We start from the raw sequence: 27,765 nt of genomic DNA on the forward strand, positions 1-27,765 counted from the left end.
AATTTGAATTTTAACCCCAATTAACCTTAATTACCATAGTAAAAATAAAGCAACCCGAGAGATACGAGTGTTGACCCTTGGTTCGGTCGCTCGAACAAACACATGAAGAAAAGTGCTTTTTAAACATTTGGGTGCCTGAGAAAAGGGTTGGTTTGCTTAACCAAGGCCATTTTCATTCTGTCCATGGTTCAGTCACCTGGTCCTAAGTTCGGTAGCCTAAGGCATTTTTGAATGCGAAGTTAGGGCTGCAAAGTTGATGGGAAAAGTCAGAATAGCGGTTCGGTCGCCCGAGGATGCTACGATCAAATTGCTTCGTTTGCTCAAAACCAAGTCAACTTTCTGATTGGTCATGGGTTTGGTTGCCTGACATGTTTTGAACACCAGGAGTTTGGTCGCACGAAACCTCACAATTTTGGCCTTTTATGTCCTATTCACTTCAATTAATTCCCCTGATAATATAAGTGATATTGGGGACTATCTTGTGTGTTTGTGCAAGGACCTAAAGTCTTTTTAAGGTCTTTTAAGTTAGTCCCAAAAGCCTAGCGTCGGTCGACTGAAGGGTGCCCTAAGGTCATTTGGTCCCTATGGTCAATCTACAGTCATGCTGAGCATTAAACCCTATCATGCCTGCAGATGCATTATTACAGACCATATTATATTACATACTAATTAAAAATGAATGCAAATACAATAGAAAATAGGTCTTCATTCTTTCGATTCTTCAGACACCATAAATGAAACTTGATCTTTATAGTCTATATGACTTGCTTGAGTTCCTACCAACGGTGCATACTTAGGATGAACCTATTCAAGAGACTTAGTGCATAGGTGAGAAGCATTGGTTTTGTCATAATCAAAACGGGATCAGACTCATAGAGTCAACAATTGATCATAGTGAAACCAAGGTTGCTACTCTTGTGGGTGTAGGGTATTGCCGAACCACGTAAATTTTGTGTGTTTTAGTTGTGTTTTTGCTTGTTCTTATTATTGATTGCTTGCTTCTTTAGTATATTTCATCATTGAGTGATTGCACTAGTGATTGTTGAGTAATTTGTGTTTGATTGTGTGCTTCCACTGCGCGTGTTCAAGTTGAACAACTCCAACAAGTGGTATTAAAGCTATTGGTTCTACAATGGCTGGGGTCTTTTTGATGAAGTTTGATGTGAAAAAGTTTGATGGAATGGGTAATTTCGGGTTTTGTCAACGAAGAGTGAAAGATTTTCTAGTGCAGCAAAGGGATGGTGAAGGCTTTGTATGGAAAGAAGTTAAACGACATGAACGAGGCAAGTTGGAAGGAACTTGAGGCAAAGGCAGTTTCCACTATTCGACATTGTCTAGCCGATGACGCTATGTACAAAGTCATGGATGAGGAATCACCGGCTATGGTTAAAGCCTGAAAGCTAGTACATGTCGAAGTCGTTTATGAACAAGATATATCTTAAGCAAAAAACTTTATTGGCTTAAGATGGCGGAGGTTTTGGACCTGACTCAACACATCAAGACTTTCAATCATATAATTAGTTATCTGAAGCATGTTGATGTGAAGTTCAAGGAAGAGGATAAGACATTGATGCTACTGAATTCCCTACCAACGTCTTTGATATACAAAAACCTAGAGACGACACTAACTTGGAGAAAAGAAACCCTAGAGTTGGAGGATATCATGAGTGCATTGCTAGAGTTCCACCTAAGGAAGAAGGTCAGCGACAAGGGTTCACATGCTGAAGGACTTGTGGATAAGTTTAATCAGGATCGTGGGAGGAGCGGTTTCCAGAGTGGATCGAGCAACCATAGGGCTTAGTCCATGTAGTGATCCTAAAAAATAAAAATAAAAATAAAAATAAAAATAAAAAAATAAAAAAATTAATGGATTAATTAGTAATTATTAATAATTAAATAATATAATATAATATATTAATATAATATAATATTATAATGATATAATTATATATATATATACGAATGGAACCTGGATGCTTATAGAAGCATCGAGGTTCAATTGAAAATCAAATTTCAAGCAGAAGCCCCCCCCCATGGAATTTCTCTCCACCCTCTCTCCATTTTCTCTCTCCTCAAGCCCTCATACTCGCTCTAAGATTTGTCTCCACCCGTAAGCCAAATCGAAAAACGGACACCACCACGGGGTCATAACTTCGATCCTCATCATTTTAATCAAAGTGGAACCGTCATTTGGAGATCTTAGGCATCATTCCAAGGATAAGATAAGGGGAATAGATTATGTCAAGTTTTTTAAAAAAAAAAATTTAATTAATTAAATTTGAGTATATGATCTTGTATATGTTATATATAATTTTTTGTATGATTCAGGTATATGAAATGGATGTTTTTGATTATTATATGTATTAGGGAAAAACCTAAAATGTGTAGGTTGATTGTCATTGTTTCTGAAAAATATATTTGTGGTTAAATAAAATTGTGGAGGCGATCAGACCCAATTTTCATTAAAAATGTATTTTTCCCGTGTAGTTTACGATATTTTGAAATTATAATTTAAATCGTGTGGCATGAGAATAATATGTTTTATTACATAATTGAATAAGAATATTTTTATGGAATTATATGGTGAAATGGAGAAATGGTACTGATTTTATGGAAATGTTGGAAATACTGTGAATTTGTAAAATATGTGAAATGCCGATTTTATACCAAGATACAGACATGATATTTTTTATATTGAGAAATGTAATTTATACAGACATGATATTTTTGATATTGAGATTACAGTGGAATTGTGGAAATGAAAACCCTGATGGACTAGTGATGTACATGAGAGTATGGTACCGTTACTAGTGAATGAGTTAGTGCAACTACACTTCTTGGGGTGAATGTTGGTATTAGAAGTCAATTGGGCCTGTGGAAAGATGTTGATCGCCCCTAGGTCTGGACCAAGCTATGGTGGGCCAATTATACTAGAGACGATAATTTTTTTGATTTAGCCTTGTAAGCCAACCATGGCTAAGTCCCACCTTCGGGCTGCATAACCTGGTCATGTAGGGTGATTACATGACGGTGATAAATGAATGTCCACTCAGGTTGGTTCCTCATTACAAACATGATAAATCTACGTTTACAGACATGTTGGGTTTTGAACCTAAAGAAACGTATTGAGTATGTACATATTTTTGAGAAAAATATATGGTTGTAAATGTATGTGTATATATATATATATATATGCATATGGATATGGATACGAGTACATTTTTCATGATTACTCAATTAAATTATTTAATAAATGAACGTATTATGATACATTAAAACTTATGTTGCCACACATTGACAATAATTTAATCCGTCTTACTAAGAGGTGTCTCACTCCTTAATTTTTAACATTTTAGGAAATCCAGAAAGACGAGCTTAGATAGGTCTAGGCAGGATTAGTGATTTTGGGGTTGAAGTTAGTGCCGGTGAGACACTGCTATTTACCTGTGTATGGATATGTTTTATGTACCTTGGGTTGTATAGGTGATTTTGGGAGAGAGATACTTTTGTATTATGATGATATTAGTACTCTGGTATTGTATATGAGATTTATGTATATTATGCTTTTGTTATGTTGTAGTTTAGCTTATGGACAGTTGTACCCAGCAACCCACTCGAGGGTCGGGTGGTTTATATATGGTATCAGAGTTTTATGTAATTTAAAATAATAATAATAATAATAATAATAATAAATATAGTAGAATTTTTGAGGTCGTCACAGTCCAAGTCGAGGAAGAAGAAGGACATGCGGTGTTTTAAGTGCGGCAAAAGAGGACACATAAAACCCGAGTGTTAGGAGAGGAGGAAAGGAGGTGCTAAGAATAAAGAAGGTTCACCAATAATGACGAATGTAGTTGAAGAAGGAGACTTTGGGAGTAGTGACGGTGATATGCTCTCAATTTCATCGGGGTCGAACGAGTTCGCAGATTCTTGGATTTTTGACTTTGCATGTTCATATCATATGACGCCCAATAAGGACTGGTTCATGATGTATAGATTGCTTAGTTTTGGTTTTGTTATAATGGGGAATGATGTTGTATGCAAAGTGATTGGGATGGGGAATATCATAATCAGGATGTACGATGGTGTAGTGTGGACGTTGTGCGATGTGAGGCATATACCTGAGTTGAGGAAGAATCTGGTTTCGCTAGACATCTTAGATTGTAATGGTTTCAGTTACAAGTCCGGAGGTGGAGTAATGAAGGTGATGAAGGAAGTTTATAACCGTGATGAAGGGGAAGAGGGTGCCGGGTAATATTTACACACTACTAGGTACAATGGTTGTAGGTGGAGCTATAGCCGTAGAGTCTGAGTTTGACAATACTCTTTTGTGGCATATGCATCTAGGGCATTTTGGGAGAGTTTGGGATGCAGGAACTTCACAACAGAGATCTTTTGGAGGGTGTAAAATCATGCAAGCTGGAGTTCTACAAGTACTATCTTGGGAATTAGACACGGGTTCAGTTCGTGATAACCACACACAAGACGGAGGGAGTACTGGAGTACATTCATTATGAAGTTTGGGAACCGGCGAGAGTGGCATCACGAGGGGGACGTGTATTTCATGAGTTTTATTGATGACTACTCACAAAAGGTCTGGGTTTACTTCATGCATCACAAGTCGGAAATGTTTGCTAGGTTCAAAGTGTAAAAACCTGAAGTGGAAAACATGACCGGGAAAAAATAAAATTCCTTAGGACAAACAATGGGTCTGAGTACAAAAATTTGGAATTCAAAGAGTTTTGCGAGCAGCAAGGCATAAGGAGGCATTTTACCGTGCGCTGGACACCGTAGCAAAACGGTGTGGTAGAGAGGATGAATTGGACCCTAGCTGAAAAGGCTCGGTGCCTTAGGTTGCAGGCTAAGATCGCCATGAATTTCTAGGCCAAGGCAGTTAATATGGCATGTTTTTTGGTAAATAGACCACCTAGGGCATCATAGAGTGGAAAAGATGTTGAGGAGGTGTGGATTGGTGAAAAGGTAGACTACTATGGACTTAGAGTATTTGGGTATCCGACCTATGCACACATCCCGGGTGAGGAGAGATCTAAGCTTGAGGTGAAATCTAGACAGTGCATCTTTCTGGGAAATCAAAAAGGTGTAAAAGGGTTCAAACTGTGGGATCTAGTGGTAAACAAGGTGGTGATCAGTAGGGACATGATTTTTGATGAGAAAGCCATGTTGTGACAAACTCAAGAAGAAATAGAGAAACAAGAGCTAGAAAATCGTAGCAGCAATGAGCGTGCAATTCAGGTGGAGCTAGAGACTCAGCGTAAACATGCACGGAGTCTTAGTCCGAGAGATCAGCTAGTGGTGCAGATGGAGTCAAAAACTTAGGGTGGAGATGACATAGGGAGTTCTAGCTCGAATGATCAGCAACTGCGTCGGAGCATAGCTGTAAACAGACCCAGACGCATTGTTAGGCTACCCCTAAGATACGATTTTGACGATCTGGTATCTTATGCGCTTATCACCAGTAGCGGCAATCCTACTACCTATCAGGAGGTGATGCATAGCTAGGAGAAAGGTAGCTGGATAGGCGCTATGATGAAGGAGATAGAGTCATTGCATAAGAATCATATATGGGACTTGGTGGAACTTTCAGCCGGGAAGTGGGCAATTGGATGCAAGTGGGTATATAGGAAAAAAGGAAGTAATTTTAGAAAAGGAAAGAGAAAAGTACAAGGCTCGCTTGATAGTGAAAGGGTACTTGCAAAGGAAGGGAGTAGATTATAATGAAATTTTCTCCCCAGTGGTTAGGCACACTTCCATCAGGATAGTGTTAGGGCTGGTGGTGCAACATGATTTGCATCTCAAGCAGATGGACGTAAAGACGACGTTCCTCCATGGTGACCTGGAGGAGCTGATTTACATGACACAGCCAAAAGGGTTTAGCCAACCGGAGCATTTAGTCTGCAAATTGAACATGTCACTATACGGGCTAAAATAGTCTCCGAGGCAGTGGTATAAGAGGTTTGATGCCTATATGACCCAGATCGGTTTACAGGAGATGTGAGTACGATTGCTACATCTATGTGAGGAAACTTGTGGATGGGTCTCTAATTTTTTTTTATTGCTATACGCAGACAATATGCTGATTGCTGCTAAAGACATGACCGAGGTAAATCGGTTGAAAACTCTATTGGGAAATGAGTTTGACATGAAAGACTTGGGTGCAACCAAGAGAATACTTGGCATGGAGATTCACAAGGACAGAATTGTAGGGAGACTATGGTTATCTCAGGGCAGCTATGTGGACAAGGTGTTGGAGAGGTTTTATATGACTAATGTTAAGTTGGTGAGCACGCCTTTGGCGAGTCATTTTAGGTTGTTTACCGCCCAATGCCTAAGGACAGACAATGAAGTCAGGGATATGTCAAGGGTCCCCTATGCTAGTGTAGTGGGGTGTTTGATGTACGCCATGGTGTGTGCGTATGAGGTTGGACCTGCACATACTGTCAACGTGGTGAGTAAGTTCTTCTCAAATCTGGGTCGATAACATTGGGATGCTGTAAAGTGGATTCTCAGGTACTTGAGGGGTATGACCGGATATGACATAGAGTTTATAGCACAACATAGTGATCCATCGGTGGTGGGGTACGTGGATGCTGATTATGTAGGAGACCTGGATGACAAGAGGTCTACGACGGGGTACATCTTTACCCTTGTAGGAGGACCTATTTATTATAGGTCTATGGTGCAGTCACTCGTGGTGTTGTTTACTACCGAGTCGGAATACATGGCAGTGACTGAGGGTGCCAAGGAAGCGTTATGGCTTATGGGGCTAGTCAGAGAGTTGGGGGTCCAGTAAGATGGAGTTCGGCTGTAGTGTGATAGTCAAAGTGCCATTTTCTTGGCAAAGAATCAGGTGTACCATGTGAGGACGAAGTACATTGATGTGTGGTATCACAAGTTTAGGGAACTAATTACTTTAGGGGAACTTCTCCTTGAGAAGGTCCATACGTCTGACAATGCGGCAAATATGCTGACGAAATTGGTTATGACGGACAAGTTCAAGCATTATTTGGACTTGATCTATATCTCCAAGTGCTAGAGGGGAGACATACCTAATCTATAGGTCTAAGTGGAGTAGAGGTTTTGCTTTCAGATTTCCAAGGTAGTGAATATTCGCCAAGGTGGAGATTGTTGGAGATGTGACTCATATTCTGAGCGGATTAAATGTACCGGAGAAGTTATATGAAGTGAGAGACAATTGCATGATAGGAGTCTGCAACATTGAGGGCAAACCGTCGACGGATTGGGCCCAAATCATCGACGGTTTCATATAGTATGCAGGAGGTTATTTTCTCATCACCAAACCGTCGACGGTTACTATCAGCACAAATTACATGATTTCAAATCGGGGGCTTGTAGATTGGACTTATTTGGAAGATTTTCCTCCGAGGGATCACTATAGATGTAGTTTAGGTTTATTAGAACTCTTCTATAGGCATTGGGTTCATGCTTAAACACTATAATAACCCAAAGATGGAAGCTTTGACATTGATCATAGTGAAATCGAGGTTGTTGCTCCCGTGGACGTAGACTATTGCCAAACCACGTAAATCTTGTGTGTTCTAGTTGTGTTTTTACTTAATCTTTTTATTGATTGCTTGCTTCTTTAGTATATTTCATCATCGAGTGATTACACTAGTGATTGTTGAGTGATTCGTGTTTTATTGTGTGCTTCCGCTGTGTGTGTTCAAGATGAATGAACACCAACAAGTGATTTACATTTGGGCAAGCTTTCCATTGTTATTTAGATTTAATCTTTAGGGTTGTAGGTTTCTTTATTTGGGGATTTTAAATTTTGTTGTTTTATTTTAGTTACTTTGTCAAAAATTAAGCTTCAATGCCTTTTGATTTGGGAAAAAAATAAAATAAAATGAAATTGGTAAATGTAGTAGCTTTTCAACGTGATTTATTGAATAAATATGAGTTAATAGCATTATAAATTTTTTTATTTGTTTGAAACATACAGAAAATGAATGATCACAATAAAATTTTATAATAGAACTTATTAATTTTGAATCAAACGAGAGAAATTTATGTAATTTTTCTTCAAAAGAATTGAATTAGAACACTTGATACCCCATAGCCGTTTAAAATGATGGGGTTGAATTTAGATGTTGAATTGTTGCGCGGCTTTATACGTGGCAGCAGTTTAGGACCTCTTAGCAGCCGTCCTACATTTGCGTGCGGGATAGAGGTTGGGCGCCCCCGTGTGTGTGAGAGAATGATGGCGGCATGCGGAGTCGGACTCCTTTTCTTCCCTAATTCCTCCTGCTTTTCTTCTCCGCCTCGTCTTCCTCATCTCTGTTTAGCCAAGGCCAGATCATTTGCCAGTAAGAACCCGCATTTCTCCCACGCATTTTGGATGTAATGAATTAATTTTAGCTGCCAGAAGGGGCAAATTATGGGTTTTAGAGACTACCCTTCGCAGATTTTATGTTGTTTTGAGCTTTGTTGATGTCCATTTGTGCTGCCAAATTGTTTCTTGGTAGTTTCGTTTTAATAGAAGTGAACTAATTTTTGGTGCCAGAGGAGCCAATATGGGGTTTTTAACAGACTACCCGACGTAGGTTTAATGTTTTTTTTTTTTTTTTTTTCGAGCTTTAATTGGTGTCTATTTTGTTCCGCAAAATTATTTCTTGTTAGTTATTTTCTTATCTAAATGAACTAATTTTAGGTGCGAGAAGAGCTAATTATGGGGTTTAAGAGACTACCCTCCCGTTCTCTTGAGCTTTGTTGATGTTCATTTATTCTGCAAAAATACTTCTCGTTAGTTTCCTTTTAATTGTAATGAACTAGTTTTAGCTGCCAGAAGAGCCAAGTATCGGTTTTAAATTTCAAGAGACTTACCTGTGGCAGATTTTACGTTCTTTTGACCTCTGCTGATGTCCAATCTGTTCTGCCAAATTACTTCTTTGTAGCTTTTTTTTTTTTAAATTGGTACGATCTGTGATAAAAGGATTATAGGGTTTTGGAAATTGCTTTCTAATTTGAACTCTGCTGTGATACAGTTAATGTCCTAATCTTTTCATACACAGCTGATCCCAAGCCTAGGTAAAGGAGGAAAGTTGTATTAGGTAGCTTATAGCCAGATATAATTTGTCAGATCATTATGACTTGAATCCTTAACTGCATATTTGTTGGGGCACCCCCTATGAGCTATGTGTTGTACTTGTACCACTCAGGTGTAACGAAAAGTGGGTGAGGGTGGACTAGGTCGTCGCCCCGAAGCAACAAGTTGTGTCGGCTCCCAGGTACTGTGTCAAATATGTGAGGGTTCTTGTATCATTTTGGATGTGGGTAGGTAGATAAGTTAGTTCAGGATACTAGGGTTAGATTAATAACTTAGAATATAGAGACATTTACTGGTAAAAGCATGGAAATTGTGAACACAATGATTAGAAGAAAAATTAATATAATATGCCTTTAAGAAATTAGGTGGGTCATGGGTGGGGGAGAAAACTAGAGAAATTGATAAATCAAAATTTGAACTTTGGTCACTGGAAAAGAAAAACATAAGAATGGGATAGGAATTATTATAGACAAAAAATTTAAAAGATAGCATTGTAGATGTAAATAGAGTAGGGGATAGAATTATAAAAATAAAGATGGTCTTAAGCCAAGAGATAATAAATATCATTAGTGCTTCTGCTCCTCAAGTCGGTTTAGCAGAATATCTTAAAAGACAATTTTGAGAAGATATGGATAGTATTATACAGGACATATCAAGGTCTAAGAAAATATTAATTGGAGGAGATCTGAATGGACACATTGGAAGAGATAATAAAGGTTATGAGAGGAGACATGGAGGATATGAATATGGTGACAAAAATGAGTCTGTGGAGATTACAATGAATAATTGATTTAAGAAGAGAGAAGAATACTGAATAACCTTTAAATTCGGACAAAATAAAAGTCAAATAGATTTTCTCGTAACTAGGAGGGTAGATCGTTTATCTTGCAAGGATTGTAAATTTATTCCAGGTCAAAGTTTAAACGCACAACATAGAGTCCTAGTATTAGATATATGTATTAAAAAATGGAAGAGAAAGGATAAAATATATTAGTGTAAGATAATTAGGTAGTGGAGCCTAAAGGGAGAAAATATAATAAAATTTAAAGATAAAATGATTAAATATGGTGACTGAACTATAGATGATGAGATAGATACAAATACTCTTTGGAGTAGAATAGTTAGCTCTATTAAAAAGATAATAAAAGAGATTTTAGGTGAATCAAGAGGAAGATTCTTGAGTAGCGAAGAAAGTTGGTAGTGGGATAAAGATGTCCAAAAATCTGTAAAGACAAAAAGAATATGGTATAAAATGTGGCAAAAGTATAGAAACATGGATGACTTTGAAAAGTATAAAGAGTCGAGAAAATATGCAAAATAGGCTATTAGTGAAGCTAAACGTAAATCATTCAATAATTTGTATGATAGATTAGATACAAAAGAAAGGGAATAAAACGTATTCAAACTTGTTAGAGCTAGATAAAGAAAGAGTAAAGACTTAGGTAATGCAAAATATATAAAAAGGAAGGATGGTATTGTCTTGATTAAGGAAGAAGACATAAAAGAAGGATGGCGAAGTTACTTTAGTAAGCTGTTTAATGAAAACCAAATAAAAGACTTAAACTTAGAATTGAAAAATAAGGAAAAGACTAAAAATATGAAACTTATTTGCATAATTAGAGTTAACGAAGTTAAGTATGTACTAAAAAAAATGAAAAATGGAAAAACTATAGGATCAGATAACATCCTAATTGAAGTTTGGATTTGCTTAGGTGATAATGGAATTATATGGTTAACAATTTATTTAACACAATTATTAAAACTAAGAAAAAGTCAAATGAATGGAGTAAAAACACTTTAATACCTACAAAATAAAGGAGATATTCAAAATTGTAATAACTATTGTGGAAATAAATTTATGAGTCATACGATTAAACTGTGGGAAAGGGTAGTTGAACAAAGATTAAGGCTAGAAACGAAGGTTTCAGAAAATCAATTTGGTTTTATGTCTCGGAAATCTACTACAGAAGCGATATATCTATTAAGAAGATTAATGGAAAGGTTTAGGAGAAAGAAGAGGGACTTGCATATAAAATTTATTGACTTAGAGAAAACATATGATAGGGTACCTAGGGAAGTTTTATGGTGGATATTAGAAAAAAAGGGTATATGTAGTAGGTATACTGATGTCATTAAGGATACTTACGATGGAGTAATGACTAATGTAAGGACTATAGATGGAGAGATTAGAGAATTTTCAATCACCATAGGCGTACATCAAGGATATGTTTTGAGCCCATATCTTTTTGCTTTAGTGATGGATCAACTGACTAAGAGTTTCCATAATGAGGTTGCATGGTGTATGTTGTTTGTAGATGATATTGTACTGATTGATGAAACTAGGAACGAAGTAGAGACTAAGTTGGAATCATGGAAAGAAGTTTTGGAATCTAGGGGCTTTAGGATAAGTAGAAAGAAGATAGAATATATGAAATGTAATCTCAGTAATAGTAGGAGGAATATTGGAGACAAAGTTAAACTTGATGATAAAGAAATAAGTAACTCTTGTAGATTTCGTTACCTTAGATTTGTTATGCAAGCTGAAAGAAAAATTGAAGAGGATGTAATGCATAGAGTGAAAGCAGGTTGGCTAAAATGGAGAAGTACTTGAAGTGTGTTTTGTGATCGTGGAATATTCGTAAAATTAAAAGGGAAGTTTTATAAGACGGTGATAAGACCAACTATGTTATATGGATTAGAATGTTGAGTGACGAAGAAACAGAATATCCAAAAAGTAAAAGTTGCCAAGATGAGAATGTTTAGATGGATGAGTGGTATAACATTGAAAGATAAATTAAGAAATTAATATATTCGTGATAATTTAGGTATAACTCCTATAGAAAATAAGATAAGAGAGGGATGACTTAGATGGTTTGGGCACTTGTAACTTAGGCCATATAGTGCATTAGTAAGGAAGAGTGAGTTAGTTATTGTGAAGGACAGTTGAAGGGGTAGGGGTAGACCTAAAATAACTTGGAATGAGATAGTAAGAATTTAATAGCCCTGAAATTGTCAAAAGAAATGACCCATGGTCGCATAAATTGGAGGGAAAAGATTCATTTAATCGACCCCACCTAGTGAGACTTAGGATGGGTATCGCCATCGAGTAATCTAGTGTTTGCTAATTCCATGAAAAGTGGAAAGTCTTTAACTGAACCAAGAATCACTTCATCTTTTTCTCTAGTACTTGGAATTAGGATGTAACCCTCTAAACGCTAAGCTCTATTTGACGTCCCATCATATTTTTTTTTCCCTGCTTTGCATCGCCGGTTTTCTTGTTATTGTTGGAAATTGCTTTCTAATTTCATGGTCTTATGATTTCTATGGCTCTGTGAGTGCACTTTAAAATTGCAGATTAGCTCTTTATTTCCTTTTTAATTGATTGGAGATGTGAGAGACTTCACATAATCAACTTGATGTACGTATGAGCTTTATCAATATCTATAATCTCTTTGTATTGGAAATCACACAATGTTCGTTCCTTTGAGCTGTGATGATGGTAGTAGATGGGTCTTAACAGATTACCTCTCATTGATTTGGCATTTTCTCATGAAATTCATAACTCTTTATTTGATATGCAAAATTCTTAAATTTTTATTGTAATTTTTTTAGTTGTGAGGATACAAATTAATGATTTTCAGAATTTATCCTTATTGATTTGATGGTTGTATGAGTATACTTTGTTGTCCACCTATTCTAGAAAGTTACCTTTTGAAACTTTCCTTTAATTTTAAATAATTCACTAATTATATTTAATTCCGGTTGCAGTGGAGCTGATTAATGGTTTAAAGATATTATCTGACAGTGATGATATTCACTGACTTCTTTTGCTGCTTGTTTTTCTTAAAAGAACTTAATGGAGCTGTTCATGGAGCTTAGGAGGTCATGGGTCATTGTCTTGTTCAATTATGATTATACTAAGCTTGTATCAGTGACAAATTCTATTCAAGATTTGCTGACTAAACTGTTTGGGGAGCTGATTTATGATGGCTTTTGTCTATGGGATGGTGATTCGTTGAAAGATGGGGATTTACCTGCAATTTTATGCTTCGTCTATAGATTTCTCTTTTAGACATGCATTGTTGTGTTCATGAGACTTGATTATTTTACAGTGGCGGCATGGAGTGATGATCCAATCCATGAATGGATCCTCTCGGAAGGAAATGCCACTCAGATCACAAGGATTAGCCCTATTGGTGGTGGTTGCATCAATCTTGCAAATCGTTATGATACTGATGCTGGTTCTTTCTTTGTCAAGACAAATAGGTGCGGTACTCTGTGTGAAATAAATGAATTAGATATTTAACCCTCATCAGTTGCAATGTTTCGGTCATCTTGTGTCAATTTTCCTTCTGCAATTGTTATTTGAGTGCTTCACATTTTTCAAATCTATCAAATAGATTATGAGTTTTCTCTTTTCTGCTGCTGTGACCCTTGACAGGAGTATTGGACCATCAATGTTTGAGGGAGAGGCTCTTGGTCTAAGTGCAATGTATGAGACCAGATCAATCCATGTACCAAAGCCATTTAAGGTGGAAAGCCTGTAATTATTTTAACCGTAAAAGCATCTTGTTGGCTACCAAAATAGTTGTTTTGATGTTGATGTAAGTTTTCTACATGCCAAGAAACCTAAAGTGCCTCTTGTTAAGTACTGTAGGTGGGTCCCTTACCAATGGGTGGTTCATACATAATAATGGAATTTATTGAATTTGGTGCATCAAGAGGCAATCAGGTGAGGCTGAGGAAGCTTTTCCTGACTTGATTATGGCGGTATAGTTTTTAATTTTTTTTTTCCCTTTTGATGAGGAACCCCTTCCCAATTGTCAGACTGCAAACTGGATGTAGCCTTTCCGGTATGATTGTACTCTCAACATCTTTACCATTTCTTGATTTGCAGTCTGATTTGGGAAGGAAAGTTGCTGAGATGCATAAGGCTGGAAAATCTGAAAAAGGATTTGGGTTTGATGTTAATAATACAATTGGCAGGTATGATCTTTCTTGATTGTCATTTAACTTCTCTCTCTCTCTCTCTCAAGAAACAAACAAAAATATAAGGACCACAAAACATCCTCCTACTCAAGAAAAAAGAAAAGTGAAAAAATATCGAGAAAATCAGTTGAAGAAAGCACTTCAAGCACTTTGGAAATCAGTGAAACACTGTCTCAGAAAAGCTATAGACACGTAAACCCATAAGGAAGCAAGGAAAAAAAATCTGGTGGATATGACCCTTAGAGATCGTAGCATTCTACTCCAACTGAACACACCAAATTGCAGCTAGCGCAGCACAAATCCATGATTTCCTACATTCTTTATTCTCCAAAACTCCTCAAGGGAATAAGAATGAATCCCCCAAGAATTTGGGCAAATCTGCTGCTCTCGACCAAACCAAAAAGCTTATTCCATACAAGTGTTAGAACAATGCAAGAAGAGATGGGAATTATATTGATGACTGCTATGGTGCTTCACACAAACGTCAGATGACAACGCTTTATTAGGCCTTCTAATTTGCAGAGATTGTTGGAGTTTATTCTGTCAAGTGTCAATAACCAAATAAGAGCCCCAACTTTAATGCCTTGTTAAATTGGTGTTTTACATCTTTGAACCTCCTTATTTAGTTGTTTAATTCTGTAATACCTGTTATTGGTTCTTTATGTGATAGCTGTGAGGAATTCAAGATAGTCGAAGAACTGGGGCAGTTGTGGATTCCTAATGAGTTCATGTAATTTATTCTGTAGTACTCCACAGATAAATACCTGGTCATCAGATTGGATTGAGTTCTATGCAGAGTATAGATTGGGTTATCAACTGAAGTTGGCAGAGGAACAATATGGCGATTCAACCATTTACGAAAAAGGTGTTTTCCTTCATTTAAGTTCTCATATTATATCAATGTTATATCATATATTGTCTTCATCTTCAAACCTACTGAGCATATCAAACTGGCCAAATCATCTTTATAAATGCTCTACTTGATTTTTTTCTCTTTAGATTGCCACTTGTGCATATTAAGCTTTCATTTGTGATGCTGGTCGAAAGGCGATGTTGATGTTTTTTGATGCCTGTTTAAAGCTAAAAATGACTAGACACTTTGATTTTAGTTGAGCATGGACTTTTTTTTTTTTTTTGGATAGAAAAAACAGAAGATATAAAAACATTACATCTAAGCCCCTCTCTTATCCCTTTGGAGATCTGATAATAAAATTCCTTGAAAAAGGACCAAAGAATGAGCCCAAAAAGAAGCCCTAAAAGCAACCCTATCCTGAAGGAAATGCACAGAATTTATTTTACCAGCGTAGATCCTTGCATTCCTTTCAATCCACAGAGTCCAGAAAATGCCAAACACTGCACATCTTCACAAAAATTTTCCTTTGTACTGTACAAAAACCTTTGTGTAATACCATTAGGAAAACTTCCACATTTGTCGGAAGCACCAAAGCCTCCTCAAACACCGAGAAAAGAAAAACCCACATCTGCCTAGCCGCCCTGCAATATAGAAACAAATGATCACTGGTGTCACTGGCTTCCAAATGCATAACATAGATATTTGAACTTATGGCATCGTAAGATCTCCTTAGTTGCAGCAAATCATTGGTATTAGGCCAACTAAGAGTTAAAGAGTCCACATTAAAGCCTTGATCTTATAAGGAACCGCCTTCCAAATAAATTGGTACAATGGAGAAGAGGACGGATATGGCATTTTCAATAACCAAAGGAATCTCCAATCCAAATCCTCGAATCACCATCCATTTGAGGAAAAAAAGAATTCTGCATATTCACCATCAAAGTCATTTACCCAATTCTCTCTCATTGAGATTTCTAAAGACCTCAAAATCCCTAGAAACCCCACCTTGAATCGATGAAAAAACATTAATCGAGGCATTATGCAAGAGAAACTATCTAGGACAAGGGAACAAATATCCTAATAGCGTCTCACCCACCCAAACATCTTGCCAAAAATGAATATAATTCTTGTTCTCTACACAATAACAGTTAAGAGGACAAAAATAAACTGAGCCACCTGAGAAATAAATTCCAAGGACTAACATAAGAACCCATACCACTACCCCTAATATCCCACACATTCCTGTGCATACCATACTTGCTTTTAATAACCATGTGCCATAAATAATCAATCCCCAAAGGGAATCTCCAAGGCCATTTACCCACTAAGGAGATGTTTTTAGACTCCAAATTCCCTAGGCCCAAACCTCCTTCCTATTTAGGTCTTTTCACTTTCTCCCAACTAACAAATGATCTCTCTTCTCATCCCCAAGATCTGACTGCAAAAAATCTCTCATGATTCTCTCCAAGGCTAGAGCCACTCTAGGTGGCAATCCTAATTTCTCTTCATTTTTGGGAATTGGTGGTGAAGAGAGTGGGTAGTAGATTGGAAGGTTGATAGAGGACTTACTTATCTTTAGGGGGTCGTATTACTCTTATAGTGCTGTTCTTTTCAACATTTTCTCCCTCTTGTTAGTATTTGAGCATGGACTTTTGCATTAATAAGCATGTTATAGTGTCAAATAATTGTACGACCCAAATCTCTGCTTTTTTTGGTTTTTGTTTTGTTTTGTTTTTTGTTTTTGTTTTTGTTTGCGTGCATCCAACAATGATTCAATTTGGGGGTCACAAAATCCTAGTTGAATTTTTACAAAAAATTATTTGTTTAAAATTAAAGACACCATCACCAGATGAATGATAATATAGCATAATATGTGATATTATTGCGGATATCATGCAATATTATGTAATTTTTTTTATTTTATTATTAGTCAGTTTGAATTTCTCTTATGTAAATTAGAGGCAAGTAATATTTTTTATTGCATACTGGAATTATATTCTTATAAATAAATGTGAAGATTTTTTTAAATTTTGGACTCCTAATTTTTTGTCGATATTATTTATTTAAATTATATGGAAAATAACTTGATGCTATTGGGAATATCAACACTGACAGGGCAAAGACTGGTTAAGAATATGAGACCTCTCTTTGAAAATGTTGTGATAGAACCTTGCTTGCTGCATGGAGACTTATGGAGTGGGAATATCAGTTCTGACAAGAATGGCCAGCCTGTTATACTTGACCCAGCTTGTTATTGTAAGTCTCAGGCTGTTCCAGATTCTCATGTTGACAGATTGTTTTATTTTATTTTATTGATTTTATTTTTTGGATATTACCCATGTATTCAGAACCCTAATATCTGAGTGGTTCTATGGATCAGATTATACTAGTTTTGAAATTGGTCTGTTAATTTGTCGTCATCTTCTAATCACAAATCCCACTTGCTTTATAACCTTCATGCTGGAAATTCTCAGTCAGGGTATGCAAGGCAGGTGTTGCTGAGTGCAATATTGCAAATTTCTGTTCTGGGGGCAAATTCCTTAGGCATTTAAGAGGAACAAAATAACAAATGAAGGTTAAAGATTTGAGAATTGAGAATTGAGAATCATAAGAAAGTTTTACCCTAACAGGTAGGGTCTCTAACACTGCCCTTGCACACCAACTCACTGGGCTGCTCTCCACTCTGAACAGCTAAGGGAAGGGCCCCTGTACTAATGGGTTTGAGTTTAAGGAATTCAAGGCGCACACAACAAGGCTCGACTATGATAGAAGATGTGTTAGATGTTCAAAAATGTATTTAGTTCCAAACTTTGACTTTTTAAAAAAAAAAAAATGTCTATGGGTCTTGTTGGTGTTTAAATATAAATGGTGATTCCCTATCATTATAGAGATGGGAGGATGGCTTGGGATGGGGATATCTTTCTTTCTCACACATGGTGTGGCCAACGTTTTTTCGTTTGTCCTTGGGTTATTTTTGGAAAACTCACTTGGAGTAATCCCAAATCTGATAGAAATGGAAAAGAAAAATGTCTTACATACATGTATGGGCCTAATCCCACATCTAAGATTTATACGCATAGTTGTCAAATTGAGATTCAAATCATGAATTGAAATCCTAGAATTGGAGATTGTAAATTAAGAAGTGAATTGAATTGTAAGATTCAATACGCAGTTCTAAAATCAATTCTAAATGATGCATACACCCGTAAAAAAACAAAATAATTGAAACATATTGCACATACAAGTAGAAATCAATGATCAAACCAGCACTGAACAATTGAAATATAATCCTCATGATTTCTTAACAAAAGGAAAAGAAGATTTAAGATTTATATTCCATATTGTGAAACTACATCGCTGGTATCATATAGTGGTAGCAACCTAGTAATAGGAAAAAGATATACCTGATGCAGTTTGTGTGGGGGAAATAGCCACTTCAGCCAGATTTCTAATATGATAGTTTCGGATACCCAATGATATTCAGGGAAGAGAAATAAATTAGTGAAGTTAGATCCTATGTACGGGAATGCAGCAGTGGAGGATATAGAAAGTGCTCGCATGTGTTTATGCTGTGGAGGAGCTGTTGGTATTACAGATGCTAATCCTGTAGAAGAAGAGGGATAGAAAAATAGAAAAGGTTGCTTTTGATAGTTTTAGGGTCATGCGATGTGCCTTTATTCTACCATAAGGAAGAAGCGAAAACCATGAGAGTCCATTGACTCCATTCTTCTACTGTAAGTGTAGCTGTATAAACTTGGGAAGATCCGTTACAAACTTGAATGCCCTTTTGTGCTTCTTTTATATTTACAGTAAGCCTTTATAGATATTTTAAGTTGTAGCACAAAATGCACTGATATTTTAGTTTCTCTTTTCTTCCATAGATGGGCATAATGAAGCAGAATTTGGAATGTCATGGTGTGCAGGCTTCGGGGAATCTTTCTATAATTCCTATTTTGAGGTACTGCCATTTCCAGCCACTATAAAAGAAAAATCCGAATGAACAATCATCTTTTATGTTATGTTCCATCTTGTGTCTTTTTCTATATAAAGTGTTATTACCGGACTAATTTGGAAGGAAATGTCACATAAATATAGTTAAGAATTTATAACTTGTTTGATGTGATCAAGAACTTAAAAGTTCATGTTTGTTGGATACCATGTACCATTCCTTAATTTATAGGGCCTTTGGCTACGTGATTTGAATGGGGCTATATTCTAACTTTGTTGCTTCACTCTATGATAGAAACTTGTCACGGAAATAAATAATTTGTCTAATCACAAGGGCCTTGTTTGGAACTTGGAAAGCATAGGGGGAAGGAAAGGGAAATATGAAGGAATCTATTTTTTCATGTTTGGTTATAAAAAGAAGTGAGAATATATATATATATGTACACACACGCACACACACACACACACACACACAATCAATGAACAAAGTTCAATTTTACTCATGATTAACATTTAATTTTTCTTAATTTGTCATATTAAGTTTTTTTTCATTCTTAGTAGTATTTGATATAGAGAAAAAATATAGTAAAAGATGAATTTTCTTCTTATTTTCTTTTCCCTTCCACAAATAGAATCCTTTATCCAAATTGATACAAAATTACAAATAGTGGTGGAAACTTGATGACGGAAAATGGGCAAAATGTGAACTAGGAGTGCTTTTTCAATTTGGGTAGGTCAGCATCAAATATGGCCTAACTGAATTGAAGGTTTAAGAGTGCTAATCCTGGAATCATTAGTGATAGCTTCTATGCATTGTGTTGAATTAAGACCAAAAGCAAGTGTATATTTAAAACCTATCTAAGCTTTAAGCTTAACCAAAATTAATGCCATTCTAGAGTTTTGAGTTAGGGGTACATATGTACTGCTTCATTCATGTCAAAATTCTGCAAGACCAGAAACCAAGTGAGGAGAAGAGGAAAGGGGTGAAGAAAGGGATGTGCTATCTCTCTCTCTCTCTCTCTTTCTCTCTCTCTCTCTCTTTTGGTGGTTACTAAGTATTGCTTTATTTATTTCAAAGTACTGCAATACCAGAACATTAGTCAGGGGAAGAGAGAGGAAAAGGGGGAAGGAAGGGGTGGATTTCTCTCTCTCTCTCTCTCGTGATTGTGCCAGGGGACATTTAAGTAGCTAAGTCAGCTTGCTCTTTGTTGATGACAAACCAACCGAAAGCCCAATTTTTAGAACTGGGTGAACCTAGTTGCACCAGATTATGAGTCCATAATAAGGAATAGCGATGGAATAACTATTCCCAAATTTCATCATAGGATTTCTATTCCTTTTGTATTGTATGTTAAATGAAATAATAAGGAATAACTATTCTCTTGATTCCCCAAATTTTAACTTATGACATCTCTTATCCTAATGAATAGTTATTCCATTGAACCATACGAGCCGTTCCCTACACCTATCCCCTCTCAATAGTCAATATTGCGATTTAGATTCTCTATGTGAATTATCAGTGTTGTTCTCACACTTTCTGCTTAAAAACTTTATCCAGGTAATGCACAAACAACAAGGCTTTGAGGAGAGGAGAGGTTTGTATATGTTGTACCATTACTTGAATCATTACAATTTATTTGGTTTTGGGTACCGATCATCTGCCATGTCTATAATAGATGACTATCTACGTATGTTAAAAGCTTAGATAATGGTCCAAGTTCCAAGCATCTCTTTGTAAATAACTGATTTTTTCAAGAAGATCAAGTCTATGTATGTTGTTGCTTGCTTTGGCTCTAAATTCTTCTGTAGTCTGATCTCTTAATAATGCCCAAATTTTTCTTTCTTATTCTCAAAATAAAATTCTAGTTTATGGCTTTGTGATTTGAAACACTCATTTCCTTTTGATGTTTCCATCCCTTCAATAGAAGTAGAGGGACGCTGAGCTTTTGTTTTTGCTTTATTATTTTCAAATAAAAAGAAAGAGTATGCAGGGAGAGCCCTTTTCCCTTGTACCCTGTTCGAACTTGGAAAATATTAAGGTGAAGGAATCCTGTTTTAGAAAAGTGAGAAAGAAAAAAACAATATCAAATCAAACAAAAATTTGATTTTACACCCTATAAACATTTGTTTTTCTTAAATTTTTTTATCATATTACAATAAATTTTTATTTTTAATAGTATTTGATAGAGAGAAAATATAATGCAAAATAAATTATGTTTTATTTTTATTTTTTATTTATTTTGCTTTTTGAATATATATATATATATATATATATATATTTATTCATTTTTGTTCAAATTAAATCCTTGATTCAAACACAATCTCTGCTTTTTTAAGAGATAATTCCGATAATAAAAGATTTTCTGTCACCCAAAAAAAAAGCTTTCACTTGTTCCTTGACTATTTCCTCTGTTCCCTTTGTTTTTAAATTTGAAAGTCATTATTTGTCCTTTTCACTTCTTTTCTATACGTTTTTGAGCGAGGCTTGCTGGGGAGTGATACTACAGTGGGGAATTTTGAGGGGTTGTTTGGTTTGCAGTATAAAAATTTTTATTATAGAATGATGTTTTTGAAAATTATATTTTTAGGAACATAATGCTTATTTTATGGGAATATTTTTGTTTGGTTCATATATTGTGAGATTTTCATGTCAATGTTTGGTCCAACATGGTAATCCTAGTAGGTTAGGTTTTAAAAAGATGACCTTTATATTCTTGACATGTGTGATAAATACGGATTGTGTTTTTCAATACGAAATCATACTAACAATATGCTTAAATTATATCCTAAAATTTTCAATAGTTATAACTTTAAAACATTTAACACTAAAAGTCGATTAATCAAATTAATTGAGGGCAATATAGTATCTAAATATTAATTATTATATTAATTTTTTATAAAATAATAAAAATATTTTATTTAATAAATTAAAAATGTCAATTAACATAATGTTAATACTTTTAATAGACATTTTAAATATTATCTAATTAAAAAATTATTTAAAATTTTTATTAATACTTGTATTGAAAATTTTTAATATTTTTAATTAAAAAAATTAACTAAAATTTATGTTAATTTGTAATTTTAATTGCTATTTTAATATATACTAATTAAAATTTTAATTTTTCCTAATTAATAATTAATTAAATTTAATTAAAATTTTAAACATGTTTAATTAACATTTTATATCTTTTCTAATTAAAATAACTAATATTTATGCTAATTTGAAAATTTTATTTTTAATTTATTAGTAATTTATTATTTTAAATCCAATAATAGGGCGTGATTATATTATATTATAGGGGTATTGTTGACTTTGGTGCAATCCTAAGAGGGGAGGGGTGAATTGGAGATTAAAAAATTTCCTTATAGGTTCAACTAATCCAGCAGCAGTATTACACAACTTAGGGGCAGTCTAAGTATGTATGAAATTGCAGATATGATATATTAAACAATTTATAGTACATGTACCACAATTTCAGTATTTCTAAATTAAATTCAATATCGGGTCAATTAGATATGCAATATATTCAGCAGAGAAATTAAATCAAGCACAAAGTGTAATATAATACAGCAAATGTAAAAGTGATATCAAATATGATATTGAGGTTTGGTTAATATTGTCTATGTCCCCGCCTTAGTTCTCAAGCACAAGGATTCCACTAAGTGCTTACTTCACGGGTGGAGCGACACCGAATACAACACCTTACCAGAATGGTGCACCTAACTTTCCTAACCAAGTCAAAATCAATTTGAGACTTTTCACAGGGCAAGTCTCCATCTTTAGGTCCACGTCTGGAATATAAGCATATCACAATACAAGATGTGTACAAAATATATGCTTCTCAACTAAGCAAATTTGTACCAATATCAATTAATGCACATCAACAAGATAAGAACTATAAGCTCAGTGCTATAAGTGTGTAACAACACTCAAAATACTGTTTATATTCAATCAAGCACAAGAGTGTATCAACAAGTTAATCTTTGAAACTATGTAAAGATGTAAGTCTCAATCACAGTTTAGAGTTTCAAAGATTTCTACCAAGAGTATTCTAAATATCTCTAAAAAATATTTTTTTAATATTCAAGTACAAGAGATATTCAAAAAATGAGTTTGTGAAAAGATTTTTGCATACTCAAAAATACAAGCTTGATGTGTCTCGCAACAATAATGCATAGACTCACTAGTTATAAAAGTTTTCTCACATAAAGATTTATTAGTTAAATCGGGGGAAAAACCTTGGTTAAAATTCTCAATAAAAATAACAAAGCAATCAACACAAAGAGAGTTTTATACAAGTTGGATCAAAGTAGGATTACTCAAAAACACACTTTAGAAACTTGATTTCTCAAGAGAATAGCAAAGGAAGCGTGTATTTAACTTTGTATAAAAAAAATATGCTCTAAAAAATTTAAAGGATTTTTGTGCTAATCCAAATTGCTAATCACTCTTAATCTATGAATATGAACTCATACATATAGAGAAGACCAAAATTATAACCGTTGGGGACACTCAAGGAATTATTAAAAATATTTTAAATGTGTTTAAGAAATTGACCCCATTTAACCCAAATTAACCGCGATAAAATTTAAACCAACTCGAGAGTTTCGGTCGACCGAGCCGTAGGTTCAGTCACCCGAACAGACGCAAACAGAAAATGTGATTTTTGAAGTTCAGGGTTCGGTTTGCTGACCAAGGTGATTTTCTAATCTATTCGAGATTCGGTCGCCTAGTCTCAAGTTCGATTTGCCAAACTTGAACATTCAGTTGCCCGTGGGTATTTTGAACGTGAAGTTCGGGCGCCTGAGTTGTTGGAAAAAGTGAGGGTATGAGTTTGGTTGACCGTGGATACTCAAGTCATTTGAGTTCGGTCGCCCAAAGTCAGGTTAACTATTTGACCAGTCAGTAGTTCGGTAAACCGAGGCAATTTGACTTACCTAGTTCGGTTGCCCGAAGCCTTACAGTTTTAGGACCTAAGCAAACAATGTTTCCTTTAATTGCATATTTGAAAGTGGAGACTTATTCTAAGTATCTGTGCAAGGTCCTAGGGCCAGTCAATGGTCTAGGCTTTTCAAGTATGCCTAAAAATCTGGCATCGGTTGACCTTGGGTCGACCGAAGTCTTGTCTAAGTTCATTTGAGCTTTATAGTTCCTAGATGCGTGATATGCACCAATTATTACAGGCCTTTGGAATTAATAATATTACAAACCCAGAATAAATTAGACAATAAATAAATGGTCTTCATCTCCATATGGTTTTTCGGCCTCTTTGCTCTTCCAATGTCATAGTTGATGTGATCATTGTGGTACTTACGACTTCCTTGCGCCCTTACCATTCATGCGTGCTAAGAGTAAGTTCCTGTTCATAAGCTCAGAGCACAGGTAAGAACTATTAGATTTGTCATAATCAAAGCGGGAAGAACTCATAGAATCAACAGGTATTGTTGTTCAAAAGTCAAAATAGTGAATGCAATTCGGTCTAAAAAGTAGGATTTTCTTAAGAATATGATTTCCATTAACGTATTCATGGGAATAGATGAAAATAGGATTTCCAAATTTTATGAGAGTTTTTACGTTACTTGAAATGTGAATATGTCCATTATATCAAATTTTTATGAACAAATAAATATGAAATTAAGATGTCATTAGCATAACATTAAAATGTTTGTGAAATTTATGCTCCCTTATTTCCTACCCAAACAACAACTTGATTATAGCCAAAAAGAATGTTGGGGCCCTTGTTCCGGACGGGTGAAGGTTACATTTTAAGTTTAAAAAATTACTTTTATTGATAAAAGAATATCTCCAACGAAGAGGAGTTTGAAGGAAAATTTGGAAAAATGTTAAAAGGATTCTTCTCCTTCTAGTCAACGTGGAATTCTATTGGGAAGGAACGTCGGTTACCGTGACGCTTTTAAGAAAATTAAAAGTAAAATAATAATCTTATATTTGGTTTGTGGAATGTATCTTCTTCTTTTTCTTCTTGTCAAGATGAAATTCTGTTTGGGAGGGATGGTCGGTTACCATGACACTTTCAAGAAAATTAATGGAACAACAAAAGAAAAACAATAATCTTATATTTGGTTTGTGAAATGTATCTTCTTCTTCTTCTTCTTCTTCTTTTTCTTCTTCTTTTAGTATGAGAATGTTTATTGTTTTCTTATTACATGTTCAATGAAATAATTAGAAACGTATAAGGAATATCTATTATTTACATTCCTAGAATTATAGTGAGGAATATATAAGGAATAACTATTATCTATATTCCCAAAATTTTTACTATATTCCTTCTTATTCTAAGATATAGCTATGTTGCGAACCAAACAAACTTTTAAAAGAAAAATAAGATGAGAGTAGAGTAGTCATTTCATTTTTTAAAAGGGAAAATGAAGAAGAACCCTAAGAGTACGAAATGAGAAAATGGGTTTAGGAGTACACTATATGTAGGAAACGTGGATGACCAATCAAGATGCGGATAATCGGTTATCTAGTACTCCTATTGTTACTTGTTCAAGTAATTGTTATTCTTACATATGCATACACTTGAAAGAAAAGATAAATAGAAAAGAATTCCAGCAAGAACAAACCTTTTTTGATATATGGTAAAATACTTATCAGGAAAGGATGTTCAAGCATAGGAGTTCAAAGTTCTTGGGGCCTTAGGTATCCTAATTTTTAAGCCTTTAAATGGGATGAAAATGATTTTGCAAATTGAAGTTGTTGACAATCCATGATGTTTGATAAAAGAATGGTTTTGTAAAATGAAAGTTTGAGGGTGAATTGACTTGAAAGGTAGGGCACTAGGATTTTATTTCTGGCCTATTTCAAGAAAAAAAATAAGTTTTTGAAAATATTTTGTTTGAAAACCAAGCAAGACTCCATTTTTACGAAAGACCTTGCCAAAAAAGCGTAGTACAAGCTCTCACTATGTTGCAGAGTTTGCTTCATATGATCGAGGTATCAATTTCTCTCAATCATTTGATCTTATCAGGAAGAGGTGACCCGCACCTTGCTTAAGACAAAGTAAAGAAAATGCTATCCTATAATATTATCTAAGTATCCCATCCTGGCCAAAACCAAGCCTTCAAAAATAGGAAAGCAATCAATTTGCATTAAGTAAAGAAAATTAACTAGTAGCTTAATATATCATATAACATATTTCAATGTGTATAAGAAACTATATACCTTATTTCATTTGACTTAATCTCATTGCTTGGAATCACAATTTCCATTAATAATCCGATCTTCATCAAATGAGAGTTCTCATTTTGCCTAATGATAAAGGGAAGAAGAGATATCTAAGAAGGTCTTCCAACTATCTCATTGATGGTTGAAATTTCGGAAGCAAAACACAATACAAGATTTAGAACTAGGTAAAAGGCACATATTAAGAGTTGTACAGGGATTAGAAGTCCCCTTAACCATAAAAAACCTCAAAAGTGTCAAAGTCAACAATAAGGCTTACTTCACAATAGGGATGTAACAAAAATGATTGAAACTGATGAAATTGACCTAACTGCACCAAACCATGACTGAAGCTGATTGATTCTTTATGTTTTTCTGTTTGATTTGGTTCAGAAAATTAGCGAATCAAATGTTTCAATTTGGTTTCAAGTTCATGTTTTATGAAACCAAAAATATAAAACTAATTGAGAAGGCATTTAATTACTAATTTTGAAAATTTTAAAGAACATAATTGATATAATTTTTCACTTCTTTTAACATCTCCTTAAAAATCAATTCAACAATTCATTTTTTAGAAGGCACATCTAGTTATATTTCCAATAAGGATTCCATTAGGCAAATTTTTAGGTGTGCAATTCTATAGAAAATTGACCGAACCGAACCAAATCAAATCGATTAGACCCCTACTTCACAATCATGACATTGTTCAACCACTAAGGTAGTGCACCTCCTAAATGAAACTTGCCTTCATTAGTCAAACCACTTCCTCGTCAATATCTCTAAAATACTTAAAGGCGAAGCTTCTTTTCTACTTTCCAGGCTGCTACTAAATCTATATGCAATTCATGGACAATGCATGACTACTAGTCTATACCTGTTATGTTTGTAGAAGCCCAAGTGAATATGTTTGCATATTCTTTCAATAGCTCTAATAGGGTGAGCTATTGAGTGGTTTTGAAAGTAATGTTCCTACTTGTACAACTCCTCTACTCTTCCTCCTCGAGTTGCACTTCAATTAATTCCTTTGTTGGTGACCCTTTGCGCAAGTTACCCTGTCATCATTTTTTTTTTATCTCAAGCAGTTCATAATATAGATAAATATATGAAAAATTAAGCTAGAAATCAAATAATAACGAGAAGTTGTATAGGGCAGTTGATTGACCATTTAATGATAGTTGAACATGCAACCTTCTTCTAACCTGTTCTTATCGCGCCACTCAAGAGCGATTGACCAATCCCCTTGGGATGGTCAATTGGCTAGTTCAATTTTTTAATTTTTCAATTGTCTTGATTTGATTGGCTAGAGGATCTAAGTGTACCAAGTGCTCGGATCATTGCTAGGTGTTAGGGAACGATCGAGTTCGTTAGTAGTTGTTTGTTTGTGGTTATTTTAGTTTGAATTTAAATTTTTCAAAATTGAAAATTTGAAATTTATTCCCCTCCATTTTTGCATGCTCTATAAATAGACCATGTGAGAGGCATTTTGGGGGCATGCCAAGTTGGGGTAAGGAGTGAATTACATAAGAATTTGAGTGTCCTTAGGGTCTAAAAGAGAATTGTATTTCAGGAAAATTTGGAAAACAATCATATCCTTTTCTTTTCTTGCCTTTGACTTTTTTGGGGAGTGTGTGTCCTAAAAGAGGGAATCCCACTTGAAATACATTTGTTGCATCATATTTAAGGTCAATCCTCTCACCCTAT

The 27,765-nt window shown here is 35.0% G+C and overlaps 1 protein-coding gene across 1 annotated transcript; it reads left to right on the forward strand.

Moving 5' to 3' along the window:
* Window positions 1-8,157: 8,157 nt before the first annotated feature.
* On the forward strand, window positions 8,158-20,673 carry LOC131146781 (protein-ribulosamine 3-kinase, chloroplastic). The gene is made up of 9 exons (XM_058096567.1): window positions 8,158-8,345; window positions 13,198-13,351; window positions 13,527-13,617; window positions 13,743-13,817; window positions 13,983-14,071; window positions 14,821-14,939; window positions 17,043-17,183; window positions 18,809-18,885; window positions 20,434-20,673. The coding sequence occupies exons 1-9, from the start codon at window positions 8,237-8,239 to the stop codon at window positions 20,578-20,580; spliced, it is 1,002 nt and encodes a 333-aa protein (XP_057952550.1). The 5' UTR covers window positions 8,158-8,236; the 3' UTR covers window positions 20,581-20,673.
* The last annotated feature ends 7,092 nt before the right edge of the window (window positions 20,674-27,765 follow it).

The sequence above is a fragment of the Malania oleifera genome, chromosome 13 (assembly GCF_029873635.1).
Source record: "Malania oleifera isolate guangnan ecotype guangnan chromosome 13, ASM2987363v1, whole genome shotgun sequence".
In the NCBI taxonomy this organism is placed as follows: Eukaryota; Viridiplantae; Streptophyta; class Magnoliopsida; order Santalales; family Ximeniaceae; genus Malania; species Malania oleifera.

What these genes read in the sequence shown, in the direction of transcription:
- LOC131146781 (XM_058096567.1), top strand. Translation starts at nt 8,237, where the DNA reads ATGATGGCGGCATGCGGAGTCGGACTCCTTTTCTTCCCTAATTCCTCC. An exon ending in CAAGGCCAGATCATTTGCCA is followed by an intron (nt 8,346 to 13,197) that starts GTAAGAACCCGC and finishes ATTATTTTACAG; the next exon opens with TGGCGGCATGGAGTGATGAT. An exon ending in TTCAACCATTTACGAAAAAG is followed by an intron (nt 14,940 to 17,042) that starts GTGTTTTCCTTC and finishes CAACACTGACAG; the next exon opens with GGCAAAGACTGGTTAAGAAT.